This window comes from Diadema setosum, chromosome 20 (assembly GCF_964275005.1).
Source record: "Diadema setosum chromosome 20, eeDiaSeto1, whole genome shotgun sequence".
In the NCBI taxonomy this organism is placed as follows: Eukaryota; Metazoa; Echinodermata; class Echinoidea; order Diadematoida; family Diadematidae; genus Diadema; species Diadema setosum.
The window spans coordinates 4,107,641-4,134,543 of record NC_092704.1 but is presented as its reverse complement, the minus strand read 5'-3'; the positions used below and the strand labels follow the sequence as shown (position 1 = coordinate 4,134,543).

The 26,903-nt window shown below is 38.7% G+C and overlaps 2 protein-coding genes across 2 annotated transcripts; both read right to left on the bottom strand.

Annotated features, from left to right (window-relative positions):
• Positions 1-8,311: 8,311 nt before the first annotated feature.
• LOC140243941 (probable G-protein coupled receptor No18) lies at positions 8,312-9,673 on the bottom strand. Its single transcript, XM_072323611.1, has one exon. It carries the CDS (start codon positions 9,671-9,673, stop codon positions 8,312-8,314), a length of 1,362 nt encoding a protein of 453 aa, XP_072179712.1.
• Positions 9,674-23,739: 14,066 nt separating this feature from the next.
• Positions 23,740-25,044, bottom strand: LOC140244022 (5-hydroxytryptamine receptor-like). Its single transcript, XM_072323676.1, has one exon. It carries the CDS (start codon positions 25,042-25,044, stop codon positions 23,740-23,742), a length of 1,305 nt encoding a protein of 434 aa, XP_072179777.1.
• Between the last annotated feature and the right edge of the window lie 1,859 nt (positions 25,045-26,903).

Here is a 26,903-nt window from a genome sequence, read left to right as displayed (position 1 = left end):
GTGGGCGTTAAAAGACTTCTTTTGGTATATTTAGCATGTTCAGATTACGTCATGCCTAAATTAGCTTCAACCAATCTTAATATTTGACTAGCTTACAGTATTACCTACATGCATGTACATATATTATATATATATATATATATATATATATATATATATATATATATATATATATTATATATGAAGAGCTTGCTTCCAAAAGGCGCTAAATCTATTGAAAATGATGGATTTAGCGCCTTTTGGAAACAAGCTCTTCATGTATACATTTTGTATATTTATTTGTGTATTTATTTATTTTCAGCAATAGGGTGGACAGCCCTTTCCGCACGGCTGATTTTCAAAGGGGTCCACTCGATATACATATTAACATTCAAACAAAATAACGACGACGACAAATACACAATAAAAACTTGTACACCATGGGTATGAAATATATATATAGTGCGAGAGATAGTTCCCTTCCCAAACGTACGCGGTGCCTCATTTTGGGTAGCATATATTGAAAGAAATTAGACTGAGGAAGGCCTGATGACAGGCCGAAAGCTCGACTGATTAAAAGGGAGACTCAAGATCGAGAGCAACGTCCGCCTCAGTCTAATTTCTTTCAGTACACACACACACACACACACACACACACACACACACACATATATATATATATATATATATATATATATATATATATATATATGAAGAGTTTGTTTGCAAAAACCGATAAGTCCATATTTGTCAAATGAAGATATTTGCGATTAAAGGTCAAGAAAAATAAAGAGAATAATAAGAAAATCTTTGCTTCTTTTGGCCATAACTTAAAAAATATACCTGTATATGTAGTGAGCAATATATCATTTAAAAGGTATTATTTTGTACTTTATGACAGAGATCGTACTTCAAAATCTTCAAATATGGACTTATCGGTTTCATAATCGTTAAGTCATCGACATGAATTATTATGTATGAACACCTCTGAGAATTTTTGTTGATACAATGATATGAATATAGTGAAGAAGACGAAAAATTAGACAGAACTGACTGAGATGGCTGTATGGATGACATTAGAAAAGTAAACCCAGATAACTTCAAAGGCTGAGACGGAATCTAGGCGTGTTTCTGACAACACGTCCTAACAGAAACAGGCACGAACGAACATGACTAGAACGTTCATAGGTGACAATTTTAAAGTTCAAGGCGGGCATGTCTTTTTGATGATAATGCCACAATAATGTTAATGTACACCTAATTTGCACCTGCATGATAATCTCATCACGTCAGTTGTTGTATCTACGCGCTTTAACTATTAAAATCTAAAATCTAGACATCCCCTTTTCATGAAATATTACTTTGTTTCATCATGTTTCCTATTTTGATGTTCAATATTGATATGTAATCATGTTAATGAAACTATCTCAACTCGACTGCATGCGGGCTGCCATGGTATAGTTGTGTGTAAATTATTGATAGATGAATGAATGAAATGATAAGATTCCCCTATTTTTTTTTTACTTTCATTTTTTTTTTTTTTATTTTTTTTTTTTTTAGAGAGAGAGAGAGAGGAGGGGACGGGTTTCATTTTGTGTCCTCTGTTGATAATTCTTCCTCTTTAACTTCCTTTGTTTTCTATAGTGCTTTGGGGGATGAAACGATAGGATCCGCTCAACTTAACCCCCTGAAGACCGTCACTAGAGACAGTGCACATATAGAGGTGTTGACAGGGTTAATATCTTCACATGAAAACTCCCATGATTAATGATGACTGTATATCGCTAAAAACGACGTTTCTTCATGCATGTCAGGATAAATAGAACATCAGCCTCTGGGTGTGTGCGGAAACTTTCTGAACTCATGTGCGTCCTACCGGAGCCCACAATGACGATACACTGTGCAAGACAACCCACAAAATTGTTTGATTTTGCTGCAATTTCACATCTTTTGTTCACTTCTGACAAGCCTGTTCAAGGGTATTCATGGAAAGAGTCAAAGGGGAACACGTGAAAAAGAAGCATAGTCAGTCAGTATCATTTCGGAATATTTTTATTTCACACGTAAAGAAACTTTGAATGGTGTGCGGAAACGTGACTGTTGATTCCAATATCAGGAACACTATCCCTACAGGAACCGTACAAGTGACTTGATTAGATCACAGGTTCTACTCGTTTTCAAACTGTTTGATATACGTATCGTGTGAATTCCTGAATTGCACATATTGTATACGAAGTTTGATAAGAATTGTATTAGTAACACTGAAATGTATATAAGTCGAAGACATTCCTACTCAGCACCTCATTACACTCAATAATATACTCTCGAATTTCAGACTTTTCGTGTCCTACACTGTACAGAAGTTAAAACTACGATTCTAAGCTGATCAGCATTGATCTGTCATAACTACATATCTTTTAAAAAAAACTCTAAAATTTATCTATAATGTGATAATGAGCATGTATTTCGAGTTGAATACGACATAGAAGTTCCCTTTTTGGTATAGAACACAATTCCAAGTTATGTAAATCACTTTGTGTAAAACGGCAAGCGTTTAAACTTTATAACTTGAATATCTCTAAATCGCCACAAACGAGATACGTAGTTTTGCGAGATCATGGCCGTGATGCTCTGGCTGGATGTTTGACTAGATGAGATGTCTGAAGATTGTTCTGCATCACGTATATTGAACGGCAATGATTGTGTAGTCAATCTTGTTGGTTTATGATTGCAATGACTAGTGAGTTTGTCTGCATTTTGCGTCAAAAACTGATATTGCTGGTCTGTTTAGAGCCTCTTCTCCTTGAAAGGTTGGAGTCTGTCCGTGGCATGGGCCTTTAAAGTCAACTGGGACTGGTGGGAATTTCATTCTACTTCGAATTTCATTTTGTGACTTCATTGCACTTCCTTAAACACATGGGAAATGCTATGATATCCAAAGGCTTTTACGAGTGCTACGTCCTACTCCTAGAATTTGTGATACCTATCTGAAAGCGCCAATAAGTACTTTTGTTTATTACTAAAACTGAAATATTCTTCGCCATCTTTACAGTCATCAGTTGTTAACATCTTACGAACTTCGTCCACAGACAACATCCGGAAATGGGAGATGAACGCTTCATTTAAAAGCTGTGCAATTACGTTTCAACTTAACTTTTTTTTTAATGCCACTAGATAATCATGATATCTTTTGCTTTTCAATTTCATGAGAAGGGCATCTATTGGAAGTTTAATGTCATGTGATAATCATAAACCTTCGTTTGATTTATTCATTCCGTCTGTTGTTGGAGACCACTGGTAAGGCCATACGTATTTACTGCATTGAGGTTATTTAAATGTATACATATATATATATATATATATATATATATATGATCCTTAACTGAAAATTGATGTGTTTCTTGTCGATTGAGCACTCGGTAACTATCGTGTGACAAGCAGAACCACCGGGTTCTCCACTTAAGCGAAGCTTAAGATTAATGACTCATCTTGCAAGTATAAATAGGCTAAATATTTTATTCTGATGAATCACATCATGACAAAATGACAGTAGTTGTACCTCTTGTGGTGACCTGAAATTGGAAACTCTAAAAATTAAGAAGAAAAACCACAGAAAAACCACCACGTTCTACTTCCAGGTCACGTTTCAGCACTGTAGGATGTGATTGTCTTCAGCAATTTCAAGCGAACTAACTGAATGAACTCTAAATGTTGTGTGTGTGTGTGTGTGTGTGTGTGTGTGTGTGTGTGTATGTGTGTGTGTGTGTGTGTATGTTTATCAAACAATATTTTGATAACATGATTCATCATATCATATTGATGTAATTGTTTTATACGGAGACAGGCTAAAATACTGGGTTTTGCCCTCCTGCCCGTCTCCTCACATTTTTCAATTATTTGGTTCCCATATAACCCATTGGCCCGAATTCACGAAGGTGGTACAAATGAAACCATGGTTTAAACCATGGACAAAAATCACGGAGTGCCAAGTGTCGCACGGAATATGTCGTTACAAAATCAGTCATTTCGTCGATGAAATGATTATTTTGTAACTAAATGAACATTTCGTCCACGAAATGATAATTTCATTAACGAAACGGTCATTTTGTCGACGAAATGATTTTTGTTCATGGTTTAAACCATGGTTTCATTTGTACCACCCTCGTCAATTCGGGCCATTATGAATGTTGTTATAATTCTCATGCCTTTATATATGTTTTATTATTGTATTGTCTGTTTTTGTTATCTGTTTTAACGGAAGTGTTAAATAAACCCCAACTCAACTAAAAAAAAAACACAAAAACAAACAAACAAACAAACCGTTGTTTCTTTCATCACCTTCAAAGTGCAAGGCATCATTCATTCTTTTATCTCATATGAACATGAATGGCTCCACTCCTGAATCTGACAAAGATCTTCTCGTTTAAAAAATACTCCTTGAGTAAAGCTCACACTCCACTCCATTCAATCACGCATTTTACACTGCCGCAATCACACATACCTTTTCAAAATACTGCAGTCAGTTTTCCTGATAAGAGTTCTGGCTTTTATTTCAGTACGATTTGAAGTCAACAAATTGTGTCACTGTAAGAGGGGCACCTATCATTCTTCTGCAATGTCAAAGTATGTCTTTTACCGTGATTTTCTTTTCATAATTTAATCATTGGCATTGTCAAATCTTAGTATGCTCAATGAACTGGGGAAGGGGATGAGCTCTACGCCACAAAGGAAAGGAGACAGATTATACAACAGACAGACAGATAAAGAAACAGATAATTGACATGCAGACATTCATAAGGTTAATATGAAAGCGAGAATACACTTTGGGATATTGGTTGAGAAAATTAATTAAACCAGCTTGTACCAAGACACATCGAGAGGAATCGAGTATCTTCAAAGAAGTGCAGTCTCTGGAAGGCAGGTGCAATGTTTCATATGGTATCATTTTCTATCGCATAAGCAATTTCGAAATGAAAATAATGTCCCTTTCCTTTATTGAATGAAACCAGACAAATTAAAGGTTTAGAAACTCAAAGTCTAATTAGCTACGCCTCATAAAGCAGGCTGAGAATCTTAAAGGTCTTGTTTACCTCTTGGAGCAGTGATTTATGAAATATTCAAGGTATCACATTTGATGCATATGTATAGTTTTGTTGTATCACAAAACATCCTACTATGTAAAATTTTGCAATAAAGCCTAAAATATGTAACGAGATATCAGTGTATTTCTCAATAAACGGTAACTGTAGACGGTTTAGTCTGGAAACGTTCTTTATTCTAACTACTATTTACATTTTGCATATTTTAACAATACTTAACATTGATTATACGGATTCAATTTTTTACAGTATTTGTTTCTATCCCTAACTCACATTCTAGAACTATTTGAAAGCACTAATGCTGGGTTTTTGTTTCATCTGCAAATGGCAAATTATGCCCAAGCGCCCTTCAACACTTCTGGTTGGGGGGGGGGGGGCAAAATCTCGAGGGGGGGCACATTATGTGACGGTGTGAGATCCTCGGCGAGGGAGCGAAGCGACCGAACGGGGGTAGGGGTAGGGGCAGGGACTTTTTGTAAAAACAGAGTACAAAGTCGCGTTTATAGAGCATTTAAAAAAAATTATAGAGAATTAAACATAGTGAAAAAAAAAGCGACCGCAAGCCCGGGGGGGGGGGCGGTAGGGACTTTCTGTAAAACAGAGTACAAAAGTCGCGTTTATAGCGCATTTTTAAAAAAAAAAAATATGGAAATTAAACATGACGAATAAAAAAAGTTAGTTTGAAGGACTACGATTATAACATACAGGGGATGTGACGGACGGTGTGAGATTCTCGGCGAGGGAGCGAAGCGACCGAGCGGGGGGTACGTGTGGGAGGAGGGATATCCCCCCCCCCCCCCCCCCCACGGTAGGGCTTTTTGTAAAAACAGAGTACAAAAGTCGCGTTTATAGAGCATTTGAAAGCAAATTTCTAGGGAATAAAACATGGCGAAAAAAAAATCTACGATTATAACATACTAGGGTAAAGTGACGGTGTGAGAACCTCGGTGAGGGAGCGTTGTGACCGAGCGGGGGGGGGGGGAACTTTTTGTAAAAACAGTATAAAAGTCGCGTTTACAGAATATTTTAATTCAACTTTCTAGGGATTAAACATAGTAAAAAAAAAATCACTGGGAAAGACTATGATCATAACTTATGAAAACTGTTCATTTTACTGTAAGTACGGACAGAGCGAGCGAGCCACTTTCACTTTGCCATTCGTCTGAAATGTATTCATTGAAAGCTTAAACGCGATTGCATTGTTCGAGCAATAAGAATTATTCTTATATTGCTAAAAAGCATAGAAGAAAGAGAAAATGTACGGTTTGCTAAAGGTGTGCTTCAGGGCGCACACTCGAGAACGCTAGGCTACCATCTATACACTAAATTTACTCATAAGTAAATATTAGTGTATGGATAATGTTAGCGTGTTATCACGGGGCGAAAATTTCGCATTTCCAGTTATGAAATTGACAACTTTTAGACAAGAAAAGTGCCTTTATTGTTCATTTTGGTCTTTAGATAATTGATAAATAAAACTTGTTACAGGGGGCACGGGGGGGGGGGCAAAAACTCGTTTTGCCCCCCCCCCAAAAAAAAAAAATTATTTGGGGACTTGCCCCCTCCCCCACCCAATCCCCCCCCCACCGCCCCCTTCCCCCCCCCCCCCCCCCCCACCGCTTCCGGCGCCCTTGATTATGCCTTTAATGTTTCATGACACATACACACACACCCACAATAAAAGAAAAAACGTGTGGTCTTATGTCTATATTGCAGGGGACAGCGGGTCGAGGCATTCCTGTAAGCCTACGAAGTCTCTGTGTTGAAATCTTGCTGCGGTTTGGTACTGTTTCATCTTGTTACACTTCTTTTCCATTCATTGTTATCATTCATTGGTTCATAAGGTGGTTAAAAAAAAAAAAAAAAATCTCTTCCAGTCGAATCCTTTGTCGTTCAAATGTATTTGTTTATTTAGGGTGCAAAATTTGTCAGAGCCTCTTAGATGCATGAACATTGATGGCGATATCACATAGTCGCCTACACACCTCGTTTGTTCGTTATGATTTTTTTTTATTGTATTTGTAGTACAAGTATCAGACAGATTTGTCATAATAAATCATTTATATGCACATATGCAAATGTGAGCAATAGTGAGCAATTCAGCAATTTCATTGCTGGAAGTCATGAGCTTACTAAACCTCGAATAATAATAATAATAATAATAATAATAATAACAACAATAATAATAATAATAATAATAATAATTGAAAAAAAAAAAGAATCTGATTCTAATCTTCGCAACCCTTTGTAGAACTTAAAAAGGGAATTCCAAACTAGTTAAATCAGTATGAAAAGGATGAGTCAAATTCTACATGCACAACACTAAAATTTCATCAAAATCAGATACAGAATAGGGAAGTTATAAAATCGTGAAATTTTGCTAATTTTCCCAAATCAGTTCTTGAACATTCAAAATTAATATGCAAATATAGTGAGTTTATGTCATCGCCTCAAAGGCCAAGAAGTTTGTGCATAAACTTTTTAAATTCTCCCCCGCCTCTTTTTGTTTGTTTAAAACGCAACGAAAATATAAAGAGAATTTCACAAAATTAAGTTTTTGAAATAAGTCCATATGCATTTCCTCGACTTGTCACTGACGTATGTTACGGGTAATATTATTCCCCTTGCCTTCTGACAGAGGCAACTCGAACGCTCTTTTATCATTTCGAAAAAAAAAAGAAAATATGTTAGTTTTCTTTATATTTTCTTTATATCGTTCTTTATATGACTGTGACATCACAAGCTGTGGTATTTTCATCCAGCGATGGCAGCACTGAAACTTCAAAAATTCATAACTTTTGGAACGAATTGTCCTATTTTCCTCAAACTTTCACTGATGTGTATAATTAATATTGCAGCATTTTTCATTATATATGCATATGATTGTGAACTTTAACTGTAAAGTCTGCAAGGTTTTGCACCTTTTACACAATAGTCACTTAACTGCAATGGAATGTAACTAAAACTTTCAATATTTTGTGACCTACACTGTAGATACCTGTTCTTGAACTTATTAAGGAAGGGAGCTATTCCTTACAACAACAACAACAAAAATCCCTACAAGATTTCTTTTTTTTTTAAGTATTAAAAAATCAGATGAGAGAACTGATCATAGTTTCACGTTTTGCAATTCTCCATCAGCGTAAAATCTATAAAATCTAAGGCATTTTATCCTGCATTTCCGCAGACTACATATTCATCAGCTGCCAAGGGTTGCACGATTGTTACGGACTTCAGTCTGTTACGTCATGAATACGTGCTCGTAGAAAAGCTGACGGTTCTGGGATGTCTGCATACCTGCATCGCAAAAGACAAAGAAACACCTTGCTAAAAGTAGGGTGCTTCAAAGCGTATATTATTGGATTTAGACAAGAGTTACAGAGAAGAAGAACCGTCAGCCAGGGAATCACTGGATCACTCGGTGGAATCATTACAGCCACACCCAAAGGCAACACGCAGATTGTGTACGCACAGACGACAATAAAGAGGTTCAACGTGATCTTTAGCTGTTGGTTGTAGCGTTCCTTTCTCTTCCGCGTGTGGATGTCTTCCAGTGTTGGCGACCTACTGATGTTGGACTCTTGCGGTAGTGTGTTGCTTTGTCCACTGGCCCCAGTGATAACTCCTGCGTTGGATGATGGGCTTTGAAACTTTGTGTCACCTGGGTCAGCTGGGTCATGGTTGTCAGGTTTGGTAGCAGCTGTCATCGTGTCATTCCCTGGAACCGCGTCTACCTCGTCTTCTATGATTGTGACATTTGTGTGGGTTTCGACTTCCTTCTCGGCTCCCCGCTTCGGCGCTTGGAGGGAGTTCATGACCTCATGGTGTTGTCGAATCATTCTGAGAATAAACGTGTAGCTCAAAATGATGACGACAAAGGCGGGAAATTGTACGAGAAGACCGGCCGTGAGGCTCAGGTAGTCTGAGTACTCGTTGTTTGTGTTTTGCGAGCAGACCTTGTATTGGAAGGAGTAACCGAGTGAGCCAACTCCAGCCGGGACTATGATGCACATCAGCACGATAGGGTAGAGCCATGAAAACGCTAACATGGCCACGATGTTGCGCCGCCTATACATGTTTTTCAGCAAAGGCTTCGGATTTAAGACTTCGTATATGACGTTGAATCTCGTGAAGGCAATGAGAGCCAGCGTGACGATACTGCAACCTAGAGTTGTAAGCGTGACTGCCGCGACAAACTTGCAGAGCAGATCTGGAATGTAGCAGCTGTTAGTGCTTAGAAGGGTCGCTACGTGAGCCGGAAGGAAAAGCGCGGTGACGAAATCGGACACTGCCAAATTGACGACGAAAATGTTCGTTGTGGTCTGAAGACGCCGCGAGAGGACCACGGCGATGATGACGATCAGGTTTCCAGCCGTGCCCAGCAGGAACACGAGGAGGACTAACGTAGCGAGAATTGTTCGTTGTTCTTCGTTGTGGAGGATGTATTCCCCCGGTTGAAGGTTGAAGGTCATATTGCACACGATGATCTTTCGGACCAATGTGACGAGACCCGTCGTGTACAGCGACGGATCATTGGTCGAGTACATGTCCTCGAGATCGCCGGTGGCGTCAACTGTAAGCATTCTCTCCGTCATACTTGGTTGCAGTTAATCTTACCCGTATCTTCTAAGAATTTGTCGTACTTCCATGAAGCAGTGATGAACACGTTCCCAAAGTTCCTGCATAAGAACCCTGGTTATACCCCTTTCAAGATAATGATCGTGGACTGATGTCTTCAGGGTGCAGCAAAACCACTGACATGCAAATCTGTAGCAGAAGTAAACATCGAAAATATATCTAATGACACATATCACCAACGACTTATCAATATTTTTTCTTTACCAAACCATCAGTTTGTATAGACTGAAGTTCAAATATCCGCCCCTTTTATTCGCACATTTCCTCCTTCTTGTTTTCTTAACCATATGGTATGGTACATTCCTCAACTTTAAGACCAATTAAGTCACTGATGGCATACACCATGTAAACGCACGTAGGATAATATTTAAGGGAAATTATGCAGTGAAAGGAGCCATAAGTACCCATCTTAATCTCAATATTTGTAATCTACGTCCCATAAGGACAAAGCCTAGAACGAAATAACTCCAAATACCGTACTTTATCAAGACATGTACATTGCGTTCGATACCAGCAACAGGTTTTCTCCCATCATGCTTTATATCATGTAATATGACTTTCTAATCGTATTTCATTTTGAAATGGCAAATAATAAATAATAATGATGATAATAATAATGATAAGCAAGTGAGGAAAAATCAGCTTTGATTGTTGGTCGAATCATTCATAACTTACTGAGAAAACAACGTTGGCGCTATCATTTCTATCGATTGTTGTCATTTCAGGAAAGAAAATGTGCTTTCCTTTTCATATCATGATTATCTTGATTGAAAGATTATGATCATTTTCTTCATGAATTTTTCTCGAGAGCCTTGTTGAATATTCGTCATTCCAGATATCAACAATGTGGCGCGCAATCTTTAGATATTTCATCGTAATATACCCACCTGGACCAAACGAGACCGTCTACTTGCAGATTTTAGACCTCTATAATTGATACCAGACTGATGTCTCAAATGATTATCTGTCACAACTTATGGAAGACATGCTATTATTGTACTGCCAGAAAATGGTCCAAGTAACTACCTGTATAGGCCTAGTAGTGTAAGTGGTGGAAATAGCAACAGCAGTTCTAATATGTTATATGATATGATTTTTTAAGATCAACCATTTATTAAAACATTCAGAAACTTTTGAAATATCAGCAATCAACCCCCCTCCCGAAAAAAAGATACATATGAACAGTAGAGAGGTGAAAAAAATAAGCCTTTTGCTCTAACTGATTAACAATTAACAATGAAAATAATGCACAAACTATTATAAAAAGTTACTGGACTAAACCACAACAATTAATACTAAGTATGCAGTTTTTGTGAGACGAAATATGTTTGTCAAGGAACTTTGCTCATAACGCTTCTCTCGATCAAGGCACGCAAAGCAACTTCTGTTGTAGTGTTTAGCATTTTGAAGACTTTCGTGATTATCATTTTTTTTTTTTACTTCATATGCTTACACCAGAGAGCTTTACTCGTAGTCATGGTAATTGCGCACTACACGTACGCCAACCAAACTATTATAGTAAAAGGAAGGAGTATAACACCTGTAGTATATTAATAGTTTAAGTTGTGGTAATACCACAAAAAAGAAATCTTGAGTATAGTAACAGCAGCAGTAGTAGTAGTAGTATAATCACGTAGTAGGATATAGTAGCAGTATTGTAGGTGGTGGTGGTGGTGGTGGTTACAGGTTGTAATAGTGACTCTACAAGTTCTGTCAACCCATTAAAGTAGAACGTAGCACACGGAGTACATGTGAGTGCAGTCGAAGCAATGGTTTAAAGAGTTGAGTAACAACAGCTGTTGACGCAAGAGTAGCATATAGCTGTAGTATAGTAGTCGAATTAAAATTAGCGCTATTCATACCAAGCAGGCCACTCTCGATCATAAGAGACATTTCATTGCTGTTCTAAGTGTTCTTTTAGTTGTAGTATTAGGCTATGGTCGACGTCGCAATGTAGAAGCCATTTAGTTCATGTGCGAAGAAGTGGAACTTGTAGTATTAACAGCAACTCATGCACGTAAAAGATCCCGCTTCATTTTATTCATGGCAAAGAGCAGAGTGTTTAAACCGGCGACGCGTTCCCATGCACGTTGCATCCAACTAGAACCCATTGTGGAAGACCTGCTATTGCAGCTGAATATGTGCTATCCAGCCATCTTCTCTCATGGAAAATTTTAACAAGTGAGAGCAGTGTGCTAATACCTTTAAAGCAAAAGCAACAAACCACGATACTTTTACCGCAATCAGATGATCTAATTGCCTGTTCTGCTTCATACTACTTCCACTGCTACTGCTACCGCAACACTACAACGCCAGGCCTTTTCCTCTACTGCTACTTTATGTGGTCATCGTTGATATGATGACCAGTTATACCCACCAACCAACACCGGATGGTGTTTACTGTCATATTCATATAAGCAACTACTATCGCCGTGCAGTCTAACTTCCATTTGCCGATATAAAGACAGTAATGACAGTACGCTAGCTCCAGGACTCACCTCATCTTCTAAATGCAACAGATAATCCCATTGTTCGGGGAAAATACAACCTGACAGCATAGGTCTGTCTCATAATGAATGTGATAGCATCAGGAATGTCGTGTCACGATGGTACCAGTTGACCTTATGAATTGCCTACTCGAGATAGGCTTATATGCATCGACGACCTGTACCGCGAAACATAGGGCCGAAACCGAAAAAAAAAGTAAATTCCTACATACTTCGTAAACTAGGTGACACACGAAGTTCTCATTGTATGCTATTCACAAAACCCAACTAAGCGTGTCCTTTGATACAAAAAATCGTGAATACATTTTTCACAAAAGTGAGCGTGGGTTGTTGCTAGCCGATAGAGGCACATTTCGGGAGTTCCCGGCCTTTCCCATAGTAGGAAAAAAAAAAATGTTGCTTCCCTCTCTCAAAAGAGGAAAGTCAAATATAAAATCCGATCATTCCTGTAGACGTAATCCTCAATACACGTGATGATGTCTTGGTGGCATGAATAATATTGTCCATTCGAGAATACTAAAAACAAAGCGCTGTATACCATTTGACTGGAGTCGAACCTGCAATAACTCACTTGACTCTGTGCGTCTATCCGAAGGAAGAAGGAGATCTTCCTACTTATCTCCTTATCGCGTTTGAAACTTGAATCTCTGCCATTATGAGGAGTGATGGAGGATCCAAGAATGAAGTGATGGTCACTTATGTCTGTATGTAATACAGTAATGCCCTAATAATAAGTTGTCGCTGTGTGAGACGAGTTCCCTAGCGGCTACTTCTAGTCACGAGCCGAGAGCTCAGTGTGGAATGCGAAATACTCCATAAACACTGATTCTTATCTGATGTTTAAAGGATATTTATTACCTTAGTCGGTAAACTCTCCTTCAGTCTATAAAACACATTACTAAAATATGTTTTTATGATGGATGGCGCTGAATGATTGAGAGGGAGAAAAGGAGAACTTGATATTACAGGTGTACGACCGAGTGATTTTAAAGAGAGGTCCAAAAGTCAGTCTCAAGATGCGATATTTTCATCTCCGTTTTCCTTAGAACGTAATCACAACTGAGTTGGCGTTGTGCCTGTATATGACAGCAAGTTTTGTAATCATCCACGTCAGCAGTGATCGGCCCTATAAGTCGCTGAGTATGTAGACACTTATTCAATAGGCTGTGTTTGATTTTACTGCCACGATGATTCGTGAAACTAACACCCTCCTCTCCCCCCCCCCCCTCAAAAATGTACTTAAGTAAGTTTTTTACGGTCGTTAAAATGGCGGATCTTTAGAGTTGCCAAATAATATTATGGGGCGGTTTTTCGATAACTTAAAGGCATAATTCACCATTTGCAGATGAAACAAAAACTCAGCATTAGTGCTTTAAAATAGTTCCAAAATGTGAGTTTGGGATAGAAACAACCACTGTAAAAATTTGAATCCGTATAATCAATGTTAAGTATTGTTAAATCCCCAAAATGTGAACAATAGTTATAAGAAAAATGTTGCCAGACTAAACCGTCTAAAGTTATGGTTTAATGAGAATAAATAGTAATATCTCATTATATTCTAGGCTTTATTGCAAACATTTTTATGGTAGGATGTTTTGTGAAACAACCGACCTACACAGTAATAAGCATCAAATGTGATATCTTAAACATTTTTTAGATCACTGTTCCCAAAGGTAAACGTGACCTTTAATGTACAGACTATATAAGTGTTGACATTCAAATTCATAGCTGTATGTGACTTGCACTCAACACAGATTGAAATTGTCTACAAATATTTGATAACGTTCTCTGCATCAACATTTCAAAGTCTGCAGTCACACCTTTTAATGATATTCGTCGGATAGATGAAAATGCGGACGCGTTGATTTCACCACAAAATAATAGGTGAAGGATATTTTGGACAATAGAAATAAGCAACCAGCGTGACCACCTTTGGTAGATATAGAATTGCTTGAGTATTTGCTCGTTTCAGCTCGTGGCCTGTCTGTAGGGAATTTCCCTTTCCACCAGGACTCGGAAAGTCAACAATCACCAATACACGAATAAAAGCCCTGACAATGGTCCCCCTCTCTATTGAATAAAGAGGGCACGTAAAACAAATTGCTGCTCTGCAAACATACGATGCCAATAGCTACAGTCCGTTCATGGTTTATTAGATAAAGGTCTAGGCAGGACAAGACATTTATACCAATTGGCAAACCTCACTAAACAGGATGTATTTTAATCAAACAGAAACACAACTTTACTGTGGTTTCTTGTCAACAGCTAATGTCATAAAAACCGTATTTAGATTCGAAAAGATAAAGCAAATGAAAGGTTATTTAGTGTTTTTTCACCCATTTAAGAAATTGTTGGTAGAATACTATGTAGGTTGAGGGGTCTAGATATCGCGCACGAAAATTTGAAATGCTCTTATAATAGAAGTTATTCCATAATCGTACCTGAATTTCTCAATGAATATCACGAAAATGCAGAAAAATCACCTCCCAGAATCTCCTGATGATACGATGACGGAGTAGTGCGCTGTCGCCGTTTGTATGTCGGACTTTTTTTTATGCGTTCACCTTCTCGGGGTATGTAAAGATCGCGCAGCTGCCCTATGTAGTTTCATGCGTGAAAGTGTCTGCCCCTCTCTGCGGCTGTAGCGTGCTTCGGCTTTCGTAGAATATTATCAACGATCGATCGAACAAATTACGAATTCTATCGGCTACGATCATACGAACGAGACAAGCGAGACGACACGTCTAGGCTACAACATCCTTAAAAAAAGATTTTAAGCTAAGGTAGGTAAATTATAATGTAAAAAATTGGAAATTTAGTGAAAAATTTGTTCCAAAAAATTGGAAATTTGGTGCAAAATTTGTTTGAAATCAAAATTTCTTACCTGCTTTCTTCTCATGTTTAGCGGTTGTCAGGTATGTATATTCCATGGGCGTATCGGCAAATTTTGCGCTTAGTCCTACGCGTAATATTGCTTGCTATACGCAGTTACGCTATGCGCGATCATTACGTCCCTGCGCGAGACCTAGTACCCTTACTATACATCAATTGTCACCAACTTTGTCTCACACTATGCAGCCTTACAACGCTGCAGTGTAAAATCAAAAGCCTCAACTGACATTACTTTATTTATATTTTTAAGAGAAAGGAATCCATTTCCACTAAATGCGAAAAAAAAAGAGAAATCTTTAAAATTCGTTTAAAAGTGGAAACTCTACAGTAAACAGATCCAATTGGCAATAAAATGTAAGATATATTACTTTAAAGTTTGGTGACTTCTTTCCACTGAACTTTGGGGGGGGGGCGTGTGACTGAAAGTTTAAGTTGCACAAAGCTTTCTCACCTCCCAACGCTATACAAAAGGCTTGTATGAAGTACCCAGGAGGTACCAACTCCTTGGTAATACGTCCCATCTACGTGATTATTCACCATACAGAGAGATATATACGCACGGCAGACTAAACTGGACAGCAAAAGAAAGTACATGGTACCCACTTTTGTCAAAGGCCGCACACAAAAATTCACCCCCTAGAAATAAACAATTTTTGTACATAGGTATGCTGCAATATCAAGTCATGTCAAGTTCTTCTTTGTTATGAAGACATTCACTTGCTTATGTGCATGTGATTAGTAAGGGGCATTGTAGCACGTCTATATACAAAAAAAAAAAACATGTTTATTTCTAGGGGGTACATTTTTGTGTGCAGCGTTTGACAGAAGTGGGTATGGTAGCCCTACTACATATCGACCACCCTTCTTGAAACCGACCGCGTATAATTCGCGCACTGAACACTTTACGCACTTCTCTGCGCGCAAAGCACATAAAAATGAATTGGCTTTGAATGTAGATTAGGATGGTGTGGGAAAACGCGATGATTCACTGTTCATTAATGGTTTTAATCAAGGACAAAATTTCGAATGAATATTTTCACCGAATCGTAATGACAGCACAATGTAATGTCTATGGAAGTTTCTAAAAGGCTTCTAAAAAGCTTCGTACAACACGGTGTTCAATACAACTCGGTTTACGTGCATTGTCAATGCAAAATCAGCGGTCGATCCTAAAAACGCGATTTACCGCGGGGAGCTGAAACGAGGCCACGCAAGTTCGTCGGCGATATTTTTGCACTGAAACTTCGAATCGAAAAGGGAACAACGGCATTTGATAGAGCTGGATTTTCTCAATCACGTAGGTCAAGTTTTTTACGTGAATTTCAGTGTTAAATATTCTTATCAAGCAAATAAACATTAGGCGGTCGATTAGTAGTAGGTCCAACCCTACTTTCTTTTGCTGTCCAGTATAATAATCATAGAACACCTGCACATAGACCTAGCACGCGCGCGCAGACATACACACACACACGCGTGCGCGCGTACACACGCACACACACACACACACACACACACACGTAGACACACACATACACTAGTACATCTAGTTTCTGAGTGATTAAAGGCATTGTTTATCATTGGGAGCAGTGATTTAAAAATGTTCGAGTTATCACATTTGATGCATTATATTTGTCGGTCAGTTGTATCACAAACATCTTACCATATATTTTATATATATATATTTTTTTTTTTGCAATAAAGCCTAAAATATAAGGAGATAACAAAATTTTTTTCAGTAAACCATAACTGTAGACGGTTTAGTATAGAAACAATTTTAATATAACTATTGTTCACAGTTTGCATATTCAATAATACTTAACAATGATTTCACACTGGTTGTTTCTATCCCTAACTCACATTTTTTGAAGCAATAAAGCTGGGTTTTTGTTTCATCTGCAAACGGTAAACAATGCCTTTAAATTACTAACGTCTACATAAAGGACTTCAACACAGCAAACAGAATACTTTCGATTTGCACAACATTACTGTCAGGACCTACGGCACAAACTTGCTACCAGATCCGTGTCTCTTTTCGAATAGATTCCCAGCGGCAGGGGCCCGTTGCATAAAAGTTACAATTATGGTAACTTTGCCATCCAATGGTAACTTCCATGGAATTCTTGATTTTGATTGGCTGTTGAGTATTGTTGCCATGGTAGTTACCATTGGATGGCAAAGTTACCATAATTGTATACTTTTATGCAACGGGTAAGTTTCGACATTACGATATAATGTCACTTGCATTATTACATGACCACTGTGGACACATATCACATAATGTGTGAAGAAAGTGATGTCTAATATATGCCGATTTCACTAAATTCTGATTCCTTAGACTAATGATGCCTTTGTTAAGAAGAATTTATATGGCTCTATCGTGATAACCACCATGATCAAAAGAGTCGTATCTTACAGAGAACAAAAGTTTAAATCTGGATAACTTACGTGATGGAGATTGTTACATGTTACTTATGTTACTTACATGTTACTTACTCGGTTATGATATCTGTGACGAAATTGGTTAGATCCCTACTCATATGCAATTTACAGAAGGTAAATACAGTGTATTGTATATGGGAGGGGGGGGGGTCAATCTCGAAATGCCTGTCTTCAACACGAGGCAGAGTTTAATATCTAAAGAACGACACACCGACCTGTGACATGTTTGCATATTTACGCATGCGCAATAGGTCTCCGAAACAATTTCATGTCGATGATCATGTCAGACGTACAAATCGAAGTCTCTCTCACTCTCTCCCTCTCTCTCACTCTCTCTCTCTCTCTCTTTCTCGGATAAAAACATACTCTCTTTGATAAAATTCGTGGATTGAACGCCAAGAGAGCGATTCGTATTCATATTTATACATTGTGGCTTTATTGATTGAGAAACCAAAATTAATGTCCTTATTGATCAATAATGTGCATTCAGTAAACATAAGTCATCTACCTCCATATAGTTTCAGTGAAAAAATAAATGTCAATCGATAATACATTATTTTATATAATATAATTGTTCTCATTTGTTTTATTTGCCATATAAAAGTGCTTTATTACTGTTCACCATTTAGTACTTGGGGTAATAAAAATCTCACCATCGATACAATGTGATAGACTTGCTAGTCAAGTATTTACTTCACCAAATCATCGACCAGTCATATACATGCAGTCAAATCAGATAGTCTGCCCTTGATGTTGCTATAGACATTTCATGGGGGCCGATAAGACTAATTTGTAGTTGTAACGATACTGAAAGATCTTAGAGTATAGGATCTGTCGTGGCCTTCGATCATGAGAAACAATTCTTGAATTTAATTCTTTTTTGAAAATCCATGTTGTCAAACATGATCGGTGGGACAAAGAGAAGGTCCGTGTTTTAGCCTTTCATTCGATAATTCCACGAATGAGATTAATTCATTCAAAAATTTTACGACTGGAATGCTCCGTGATGTCAATGATGTGGGACGTGTAGAATAATACAGTGCCTATAGCTGTACATGTTAGTCTCACTTCAGCCGTGTCAGCAGCGGTAAACATGGTAATGGTTTCATGGACTTCAAGGGATTGTATAGTATGGTCGAGGTGAGGATTCAGCAAAAAAAAAAAAAAAAACCCGAGATATTTCCAAACCACTTCATGATATTAAAGGGCGCCATTCTAAAAGGTATCCAATCTTCATTTGATTAAAAAAAATATATATATCGATTTTGAAATGGCGGATACATCCAAAAACAAAGCAAACAAACTGATCCTAATACAAGGTGGGTCCCAGCTTTTATTAGGATCTTTGTTACGGGATATCTCAACCATTTCGAAACCAAGTTTCATCGAATAAACTTTGAATTTCTTTTATGCTCTCTCATAATAGTATTTCGTAAAGGTTTCTCATTATCTCAAAAAGTCATCATCAAAAAGCGTTGGAAACCTGAAGCCCCATTTCAACCGAAACTGTCACCATCCCTTTTAACCTACACAGGGTTCTGGGACATTGAGAGACGAATAAGGACTATACTGGAATTGTCGGATCGTGACGATCTCGTTAACCGTAAAATGGAATAACGTTTTTGGATTTCTTTCTCAGTTTCTGGTTACCTACGGAATGTATTTCATTCAGAGATTAAAGGTAGAGATAAATCAATCTTTATATTTTTATTTTCTTAGGGGAAAAAGTCTTCTCCGGGAGGAGTGGCTGCCAGATTCAACAACGTCACGTTTGCCTGCTTTGAGGTCATTCACTATAGTACATGACATTGTGTAAGTGGTTTCAAGATATTTCGCATAATATTTCGCATCTAACCATGGTTTTATGAAACATAGGGATGTGCTGTGATATCATTGAGACAGAATAAATGTAAAGATTCTAAAGAGAAGTTTTATTTGTAGCAGTTCTATTATTACTGTAATAGAACTGCTACAAATAAAACTTCTCTTTAGCATTCCTTTTAATGCAATTTCTTCAACGTTATATTAGTGTAAATTGAGCACAATCTAAATGTGATGTTTTACACCAAATTCTACTCGATCAATCACAGAGTGTACGGAGATGCCAAAAAGGTATTTTTAGTTGGTCATTTCTTTTGTTACACGTCTGTGGTAAGAAAAGCAAAATTGACAAGGCTATATTTGTGAAATAAAAGGACAATGCAGCACAGCATGAAATAACCCCAATTTCATTTCTTTCTGATATTGCATGACTTATAAATACCTGAATTAGTAATTGATCAAGCACAATCAATGCATAGGGCAAGGGAAGAGAACGGTAAGATGGTATCTGTGACTGGTCTTCCGTTGGTGATACATCTTACAATAAAGGTTATGGCAAAGATTCTTTCATTAAGTTCTGCAGGACTCTCGTATCTCTTCGACATGGTGCCTCCTTTTCCACATTGCTATCGAGTTCAACGCACAATTTTTAATTACAATGATTGATCACTTTGCCCGAAGGGCGTCACGTTTTCCATCTTCACAAAACACAACTTTCGTATCGTCTCCAATCATGAGAAAAACAGTATAGTAGTAGTAGTAGTAGTAGTAGTAGTAGTAGTAGTAGTAGTAGTAATAGTAGTAGTAGTAGTAGTAGTAGTAGTAGTAGTAGTAGTAATAATAATAATAATAATAATAATAATAATAATAATAATAATAAATAATAATATTAATAAAAATGATTATGATTATTATCGTTATTGTCATCATCATAATTATTATTATCATTACCATTATTATTATTATTCATGATAATAATGATGATATTCTTTACCCAGGGTAGCCTCTTCAGCGTTGCCACTGCTCTACCAGAGAGCCATATGATGCCAGTATGATTAACCCAGCATTGCCAGCTACCTGCTTACATGTATATACACCTGGGTCGAAAGGGACATGGTGGGTAAAAATATCATGTCCAAGGACGTACAGTGTGTACATGTAAGTACCGGGCTGGATCTGATTCTCTGAGATTCGTATTCCCTATTCTACAGAAAATATATTTAGTACTATAGTACGGCAAATACATTTCTTATCATATATATCTAAATATAATAATAAACTGTGCTTGTATAGCGCATATCACATTCAGGGAGAAGTCTCTATGCACTTTAAGAATGAAACAATACAAGTAAAGGAAGTAAGGTGAAAATGGGACAGGTATAGTAAACAATAGAAAATTAAGATTAAGCTGACACTGAGAAACACTGATGGCCATGAGCCTTATCATTGCAGAAATAAATATGTTTTCAACATTCTTCTAAATGAATCAATTGTTTCAGCATCTTTAATTTTATCAGGTAGACTATTCCATAATTCTGCTGACGCCACAGCAAATGTTCGTGCTCCATAAAATTTGGTGACAGTCTGGGGACAAACTAAAAGAGACTTGGATTTTGAGCGAAGATTTCTAGTCGGATGATACCTTTGGATGAGGTCTTGGAGATATGTGGGACCCAGACCCTGTAAGCATAGGAAAGTCAGCGACAGTATTTTGTATTGCACACGGACCTTTATTGGTAGCCAGTGCAATTCATGTAAAATAGGAGTGATGTGGTCATGCTTTTGAGCATGTGTCACCAATCTCGCAGCAGAGTTTTGTATCCTCTGAAGCTTGTTTATTTGCATGTCAGGAAGACCATACAGAATACTATTACAAAAATCAATACGTGACATCACATGAGCGTGAACAAGTCTCTCTACTGATTTCCGGTTTAAGTACTGTCGTATTGTCCCAATTTTATGGAGTGCGAAGGATGCAGCTTTACAAGTATCATTTATGTAAGAATTCAGCGTAAGATGTTTGTCGAGTCTGACACCTAGATTTCTAGCAGAGTCGGCAATTGTATTAACAACTCCTTCATCCAGTGTAACAGATTCAAGTTGATTACGTTGTCTAAATCTACTGGTAAAATGAAGAACCTCAGTTTTATCTGCATTAAGTTTGAGACAATTGTGGATAGACCAATGCCTGATATCTGAAATGCAAGCCTGTAGCTTCTGAATGGCATCATTTTGCCTACCACCTTCAATAAATACATAAACTTGAGTATCGTCAGCATACATCATACAGTTCAAATTGTGATGTGAAATGATGTCCTGTAATGGAGCAGAGTACAATGTAAATGCTAAAGGGCCAATTACCGACCCTTGTGGGACACCATGGGTAGATGAATAAACCTGGGATTTTGAGTCCCCAATAACTACACAATGACTTCTGCCTTCAAGATAAGATGTGATTAGCTTCAGTGCATTTCCAGTAAATCCATATCTTTCTTCTAGGCGCGATACTAACATTTGTTGGCTAATGGTATCAAATGCACCTGTGTAGTCAAGAAGGAGTAAGATTGCCTCATGTCCCCTATCAAGAGCTAACAAAATATCATTTACAACTCTAACAATAGCAGTTTCACAGCTATGGTAAGGTCTGTATGCAGATTGAGCACTAGCAAACAAATTGTTATTCATCAAATAATTTTGCATTTGGGAGACCATTAACCGTTCAAGCAGCTTCCCAAGGAACTTCAAGTGAGCAATGGGACGGTAACTTTTCAGGACTTCTGGATCAAGCTTGTCTGATTTCAACAGAGGAGTGACGTGAGCAAACTTTAACGTGTCCGGAAAATAGCCATTAGTCAGGGATATGTTGACAATCTTGGTGAAAAATGGAATCAGTTCCATGGAGCACTTTTTCAGAAGATCACTTGGAATAGGATCGAGCCCGCAGGTTGTTGACTTTGAAGCAGACAGTACCCTGAGAACTTGATCGTCCGTGACAGCATGGAACTCCTCAAATCTTTGTTCAGTCATCTGAAACGCGATATCAGCTATCTCTCGATAGGAGGTTTCTCGAAGGGAAGTTACTATTTTCTCAGATTTATTTGCAAAGAATATGCAAAAACGGTCAGCTAAGGATGGACTTGAATTATCATCCTTAGGTAAAATTCTAGTAGATTTGGCCTGACACAATCTATCAACTTTCCGGAAAAACTCCCGAGGACCACAGTCCTCGAGTTCCAACGAATAGTATTTCCTCCTGGCCTGAAGTAGAGTTTTATTATATTTTGCAGCTGCATGGACAAAGATTTCATGATCGATTACCAGCCCAGTACTACGCCAGCGTCTCTCCAACTTCCTAAGGTGTTTTTTAGCCTCACGACAGTCAGTGTTGAACCATGGTGACTGCGGTCGAGATGTAATTGTTCTATCAATCACAGGAGCATGCTTATCAAGAAGGTTCTCAAGTACCGACTCATATTGATTGATAAGTTCATCTACATCATCTGGGGGGCAAGTATACAGTTTGGACTGCAGAATGTCTTCACGAAATGAAACAATATCTATGTCCTTCAATTTCCGAAACCGAATTCTGGTTTTTATAGGTTCGGGTTTGCCCACTGAAAGAGAGCAAATGATGGCTGAATGGTCAGACGGTAGATAATTAGTGCATGATGTCTGACAGACTATGTCTTCGGAAGTTCGGGTCAAGACCAAGTCAAGTGTGTGCCCTTTCACATGGGTTGGAAAATCAATGAGCTGTTTAAGATTTGCTCCGGCAGTTATGTCCAAGAACGTAGATGCCTCCGGATCATTCTCATCTTCAAAATGAAAATTGAAATCACCTGCTATGACAAGAAAATTTGGTTCAGTCATCAATCTTTCAAGAAGGGTGGAAAACTCTTGAAAAAATATTGGAGCAGTGATCCTTCCATCTCTTTTCCTCTGCGGACGGTAAACAACAACCAGACGAAGTGGCTTTAGCAGTTTCTTCCCAGTGAGGAAAAGATTCATGTATTCAAATGATTCTGGAGTTTCACACTTTTCTTCCCGTACATTAAAGCTCCTATTCAGGCAGACACCAATACCACCACCATGTCTGTCAGTTCGTGGCGAATGAAGAAATTGATAAGAAGGGAGAGTTGCCCCTATATCTGCCAAAGACCGGTCATCACGGGCGTCACCAGTTAGCCATTATATTAAGTATCATACTACGGCAAATATATTTCTTACCATATATATCATACTACGGCAAATATATTTCTGATCATATGTATTTGAATATATTTAGTATGCCTATCATAGTACAGCGTGCAAATATGATGTCAATTTATGTTTGAGAATCGATGTGTCTAGACGCGATGGGGAATTCAGGTTCTCCCAAGTAACTTTTTCAGCCACTGCGACTTGGCCGGTATGTTGGCAAAGTCACAGCGTAGAACCCTGGGGATGACCTCTCCAAAGGTCGGGTGCTTAAGAGCATATATAACAGGGTTGACACATGTGTTGAACTGTAAGAGAAGCATGACCCATGGAATGCCGGGTTCGCTGTTAGGCAGGAGGATGGCGACGCCATACGGCGCCAGACAAATGAGAAAGGCGAGGACCACGTAGAAGACGTTACGAGTGATGTCGGCCTGGCGGCGGCTCACGTTATGGGAGAGCACCTCCGACACGGACTTGGTGCGGGGGCCAAGCCCGTCCTCTGGCTGCACAGGTGTCCTGGGGCATGATGGTGTCAGGGAAGGGGCTGCCGAAGCAGGTGTGTCGCATTCCATTAGAGACGCTGGACGATCCACGCCAGCTGACTTCTTGTCGGGATTTGGGCAATTGTCCGGTGGAAAGGTGAAGTGGACATTGTCGCGTGAGCGTGGTGTGCTCGGGTAATTGGCGCTGCTCTCACACACGCTCACATTGCGAGCCCCTCCCTCGGCTGCCGCTCCGCCGATAATGAAAATGCGAATGAGGTGACGATGGTGCTTCCTAACATGGATGAAGATCATGGTGTAGCAGAAGAAGATAATCAGAAGACTTGGCAAGAAGACGGTAAGACCTGCAAACAGGCTCAGGTACTCGGAGTATTGGTGTGTCGAGTCCTGTAAGCAGGATTTGTATTTTTGAGAATAACCCAAGCGACCCAAACCGGCCTGGGTGACGACGTTCATGAGGATGGCTGGATAAAGCCAGGAGAAGATGATCATGACAGTGATCCGTCTCGACGTGTATGCCTTGTCGAAATCGTTGTGTTTAATGACGTAGTACCTATTGAAGGCGATCAGCGCCAGTGTGATAGTTCCGCAGCCGAGTCCGATCCAGAGAAAGCCGGATGCGGCCGAGCAGAGAAGATGCTGCGAATGACTTTGAGGCCAACCATCTCGAGAGAGCAAAGCGACCACATTAAAGGGAAGAACGCAGCATATCATCGTGTCCGCTACGCTGAGATTGACGACAAAGACGTTCACCTTGTTTTGTAGTTTCTTCGAAAGCGACACAGCGAACAACACGAGGGAATTTCCGAGAATTCCAAACACGCTGATGAGTATGGAAAAAGTAGCAACGGCGATGCGTTGTCGGTAGTCATAGAACTCGTACTCGCCCTTATGAACCTGTAGAGGCGTCGTTTGTGATGCGTTCAGCTTCATCGCAGTCACTGCCGCAGCGGTTATCACCGACATGTCTGTTTTACTGAGCAGCGCCCTCTCTCGTTTCAGATTGCAAATCCGCCGACGGTGGCGTTTCTCGAACGATGCTGAAATTCTGAATGGCACTTGTGCTCTTCAAGTAGCTCTTTCTGTAGCAGGCCGCAGCAGCCCTGTCATCTGGGGAAAAAAAAAATAAGGCAAAATATGAACGACATTTTCAGAGAGTGACAACATGGTATTTCAAATTACTTCCATACAGTACTTTGCGGAGACCCCGGAACAAGTGAAAATATATCGATTCATCATGGGAATTCGACCTATGACCACTCTCACCAATCACCCACCCCCGCCCTCTCAACATGCTCAAAACAAAAAATGATAATAATTATTCAAAACTAGCAGACCTGACAAACTAGTTTCAGTATCCATATATAGACGCCTTCTTCTCAAATGTTTCTCTCCTTCAGTACTGACGAATAAGTCCACTCATGACTGTACGCTGACGCTCAATAAAAGGACAGAGTCTGTTTTGTAATGTATAACACTTATCTGTTTCGTACTTATTTGATTTATTTGAATTATTTGTGTGTGTTTTTTTTTTCATTGTGGCTAAGGAGGAAATAATGCTTGAAAGCAAGCAATGGGGGAGGGGGACGGTATATCGGCTTTAAGTCCAATCCGAAGGACGGAACGCGTAACATTTTCCTAAGCATAATTAACACGGAATGAGACCTTTTTTTCAGTATTTATTTTGTTATACAATGTCATGTATATCAGCGTTTCAACTCGTGTTTATATACTTTGATACCAATATGAATATGAAATACCACAAACCACACTCATACTCCGTTGGTTGACAGGGGGATAATCACTGAATTTTACACATAAATTGGACAAATTAAGTTGATTTTCCCTCAAAATAAACCTGTGCAATTTTTTTTTTCTGTTGTTAACATGCAGACAATTTTCACATTGCTTATATGCCATGCTATTAGTCTTTAGAACCATTAGCTGCACTGACCTTAATTTTCTTTTCAACTTCTAATTCGATACACATCTTGGGGTACACAAGTCGAATGAGGTCCAGTTTGATAGAGAAGAACATTCCGACAGGACGCGTGACGTCACATGTCTGGATCAACTGTGAAAAGAAAGAAAGAGAGAATTACAAAAAAAAAGAAGATTTAAGTTGATGAAATTGAAGCCCTCGTTTACGAAGGTGTATTGTCACTTGAAAGAGTCTAACAATAAGCTTTCACGTCATCAGTTACACATCAGCGATGTGCTTTCGCAGAAACACAGAACACAGTCTATACGCCCTTGCTGAAAGTGTGAGGGAAAACACCAACCCAAAACAGAACGCCAAGAAATTGAAAAGCTTTAAACGTAACCTCTGAACATTGGCCAATATCATAACGCAGCATTATTGTATGTGTGTGCACAGTGTACAGACATTCATTTCCGCGAATTGCATTGCAGAGATGAGCTGGGCACAGTTGACGGATCAGTGTTTATGGGTATAATCCCAGTTTAACGTAAGACAGTCAGGCATGCGGAAATGAATTCGTTTTTCTCTCTCCCTTTCTTGTCTCTGTTTTTGTGTCTCCCCCCCCCCCCCCCCCCCTCTCTCCCTCTCTCTCTCTATCTATCTATCTATCTGGTGTGTTTGTTGTTGTTGTTGTTGTTGTTTGTTTTTTTTTTTGGGGGGAGGGGTTAATGATAATTTAGACTGTATTTTGACTGTACGACTGTATTTTTATCGCGTTACAAGAGTGTCGTAAGGACTTGGTTCGAAGCATTGGCACCGATTTAAACCCGTTTCAAAATGTCTGGCAGACGCGTTTAATTCAGGGTGTCAAACTAGATTCCATTGTTACTTGAACCCACTTTTT

Bases quoted from the DNA above. Each gene is read 5' to 3' on its own strand.
- LOC140243941 (XM_072323611.1), bottom strand. From the start codon at position 9,673: ATGACGGAGAGAATGCTTACAGTTGACGCCACCGGCGATCTCGAGGAC.
- LOC140244022 (XM_072323676.1), bottom strand. From the start codon at position 25,044: ATGTCGGTGATAACCGCTGCGGCAGTGACTGCGATGAAGCTGAACGCA.